We start from the raw sequence: 2,755 nt of genomic DNA on the forward strand, positions 1-2,755 counted from the left end.
TGCATAATAAAAAATGGAAAACCTAGTTTTTCCTTTTCCGTATTGGAAATTTAAAAGCTTCTTTGCATGAGAAATCTGTCGATGTAAAAGCTTTTGAGGAAGATTGCTCCGACTATAGATATCTCATCCTCCCAGGAGAGAACCTAAATCTATCTCCCCACTGCACATTCATGTATAGCAATATGTATATATATCTCTATCTTTAGATCATTTTTCACGAAAAACGAATTCCAAATCCGAAACTTTAAAGTTACATCTGGAAAATGGAAACCTCACTTTGAGCTAAAATTATGTAGAATTTTTTGTTAGTACATTGGCTGGTAGTTTATAACAATATACAATTAGAAAAGAAAAGACAATTTTACTCCAGTTAGAACTTTTTTTTAATGTACAAAAATAAATTGTTGTATTTTATTAACTACACTTTTTTAAATTTAAGCATGAATTATTAGAAATTTCTTCAGCTGTGTTTAAATAAACAAGCCACTATTTTATTATATTGAAAAAAAATTTCCTGGCTTAGAAATAGTGAAGTTGCATGTCCTTTTATGAGCAGGTTGTAGATTTTTTGAACCGCAAAAAATTACTGATTTTCTGCAACATCAATTTGGTAAATCAATATTCCTAAAAAAGTAATTTCATCTTAGGATAAAATTTATTCTTGAATTTTTTTAACATTATCGATAAAACCCGTGTATAAATTTCCCCGGTTGGCCCTAATAAAACAAGGTTTCTGGTCGGAACCCAGCCGGGCCACCCCTGGCTGGGTTTCATGGACAGGAACCGGGCGGGAGCCGGTCGGGCTACATTTTTCTCGAATCACGTAGTCCGGGTCCGGCCGGTTACTGACCGGGCGAACCCTGCTTGTATCCCATGGTCGGGAGCTGGCTGGGCACTGGTCAGGTTAATGTTTTTGTAGAAATTACACATTTTTTGAGAGCCGTGATATTATTAAAGACGTAATTAAGGATGCTAGATGAATTATTATTTGAAAATTATAATTTAAAGATTTATTAGATCAGTAAAACAAAAATGAGCTTTTTTAAATTCTTAAAAAAAAAACCTTACATTTTTTCGAATAATTTAACATTTTTAATTAAACTGTTATCGAGTCTGCTATGTGCAACAACAGAAATGATACAATTTTTATAAACTTCTCTATATTCAGACAATATTTAGCCTGTACAATTTCAAATTTACTGTCATATATAGCACCTGCTGTGTCTATCGTCTACATAGACACTCAGTAATTTTCAGTTTCGTACCTGGAACGAGGATACTCCTTGCACTCACGTCGCGTCATCTCTTCGAAGTTCGCAAATAAAATCGAGACTCGCGATTAAAATCAACCTTATTTCAGTAATTAGTTTGAAACCCCCACTTAGCGCGCAAACAATTATTATTGTAAATTAAAGTGTAGTCTTGTGTATACAGTTTTTACTTTCTTCCTTCCTAACCTTAAATCACCACGTGGCTTCCAAATTGCTATGAGATTCTATCATCAGGGAATAAAATGCGACTCCAATTTTCTTGCCAGAATTGGTTCACTTGATTTGACTTTTAAAGTTCACCGTAATCTTTTCGATGAGCCTTAAAAAACAAAACAAGTTACCAATTTCTCGCCTGAAGCGACATTTTTTAACCGGTTTTTGGCCGGATTACCCGACCGGATCCCGGTCGGTATTGAAGCCGGGATCAGACCAGTTTACCGTGACGTTATCAGCCGGATTCCCCGACCAGCACCCTGCTTAAAGCGGGGCTATCCGGCTGGAACCCGGCCGGATCCCTGACTGGATTCCTATACGGGAAGAGAATATTTTTATTTTAAATGATTTTTTTAAAGCGGGACATAATTCTGTTTTCAACAAAAACATTACTCTATCGACCATAAGATTTCTGAAATTTTTTTTTAAATTTAGGTTTTTTTTGAAAAATTAATAAAAAATTTTTATTAGCGCAAAGTACGTCGGAAAAGCATGTAGATGATTTCAAAAAATTTTTTTTTATTGGCAGGAGTTTTGAAAAGAAGGTTTTTAAGAATTTTGATAGATCATACGGCAATACAAATTTTTCTTAAGATACCTGTAAAAATTTGAAAGGAATTTACATTTAAAAAATGAGTTTCAAGAGAAAAGTGTAAATTTAGAAAAAATTTCTAAAAAATTTTTTTTAATTCGCCTATTTTGGTGTAAATCTTTTTTTTTCGGTGCAAAAAGCACCTATTTGGTTAAAAATTAAGCCGTTTTGTTGAAAGTTCGACATTTTTGGATGAATTAAACTGTCTCTGATTAAAATTTGTTATATTTTTTAATTGAAACATCAACAATTTACGTTTTTCATCGTGAATTCACTTTCTTTGATTGACAATTGAACTACTTTGTTAAAAATTCATTTTTTTTTGTCGTTGAAGGTTTATTATTATAGTTGAGAATTTATCTTGCTGGTTGAACATTATTCCTATTACCAGAAAATACCTCTATTTGATCGACAGTTCAACTATTTGATTGAAAATTCACTTTTTGTAGAAAATTCATATGTTCAGGGCAAAAAATTAAACTATTTTGTAGAAAATTCGTCTCGTTTCGTGAAAACTTGTAATCATTTGATAATAATATTATCTCTAGATAATTTTAGAAAGTTGCGGGGTTTTCTAAAATATTCATCTTTTTGCCCAATTTTCAATTAGAGCGAGGTAGAACTTAATACAATTTAACAAAAGTTATGTCTTTAATTAAATTATTAGTGTTTATAACAA

The 2,755-nt window shown here is 32.1% G+C and overlaps 1 protein-coding gene across 1 annotated transcript in view; it reads right to left on the reverse strand.

Moving 5' to 3' along the window:
• Nucleotides 1-499: 499 nt before the first annotated feature.
• The window catches only part of LOC117179695 (innexin shaking-B-like), a 19,180-nt gene continuing 16,924 nt past the window's right edge, over nucleotides 500-2,755 (reverse strand). Inside the window, exon 4 of the mRNA XM_033371721.1 lies at nucleotides 500-594. Within this exon, the coding sequence (XP_033227612.1) occupies nucleotides 547-594 (48 nt within the window). The 3' untranslated portion in view covers nucleotides 500-546. The remainder of the gene's footprint in view (nucleotides 595-2,755) is intronic.

This window comes from Belonocnema kinseyi, chromosome 9 (assembly GCF_010883055.1).
Source record: "Belonocnema kinseyi isolate 2016_QV_RU_SX_M_011 chromosome 9, B_treatae_v1, whole genome shotgun sequence".
NCBI classification, from domain to species: Eukaryota; Metazoa; Arthropoda; class Insecta; order Hymenoptera; family Cynipidae; genus Belonocnema; species Belonocnema kinseyi.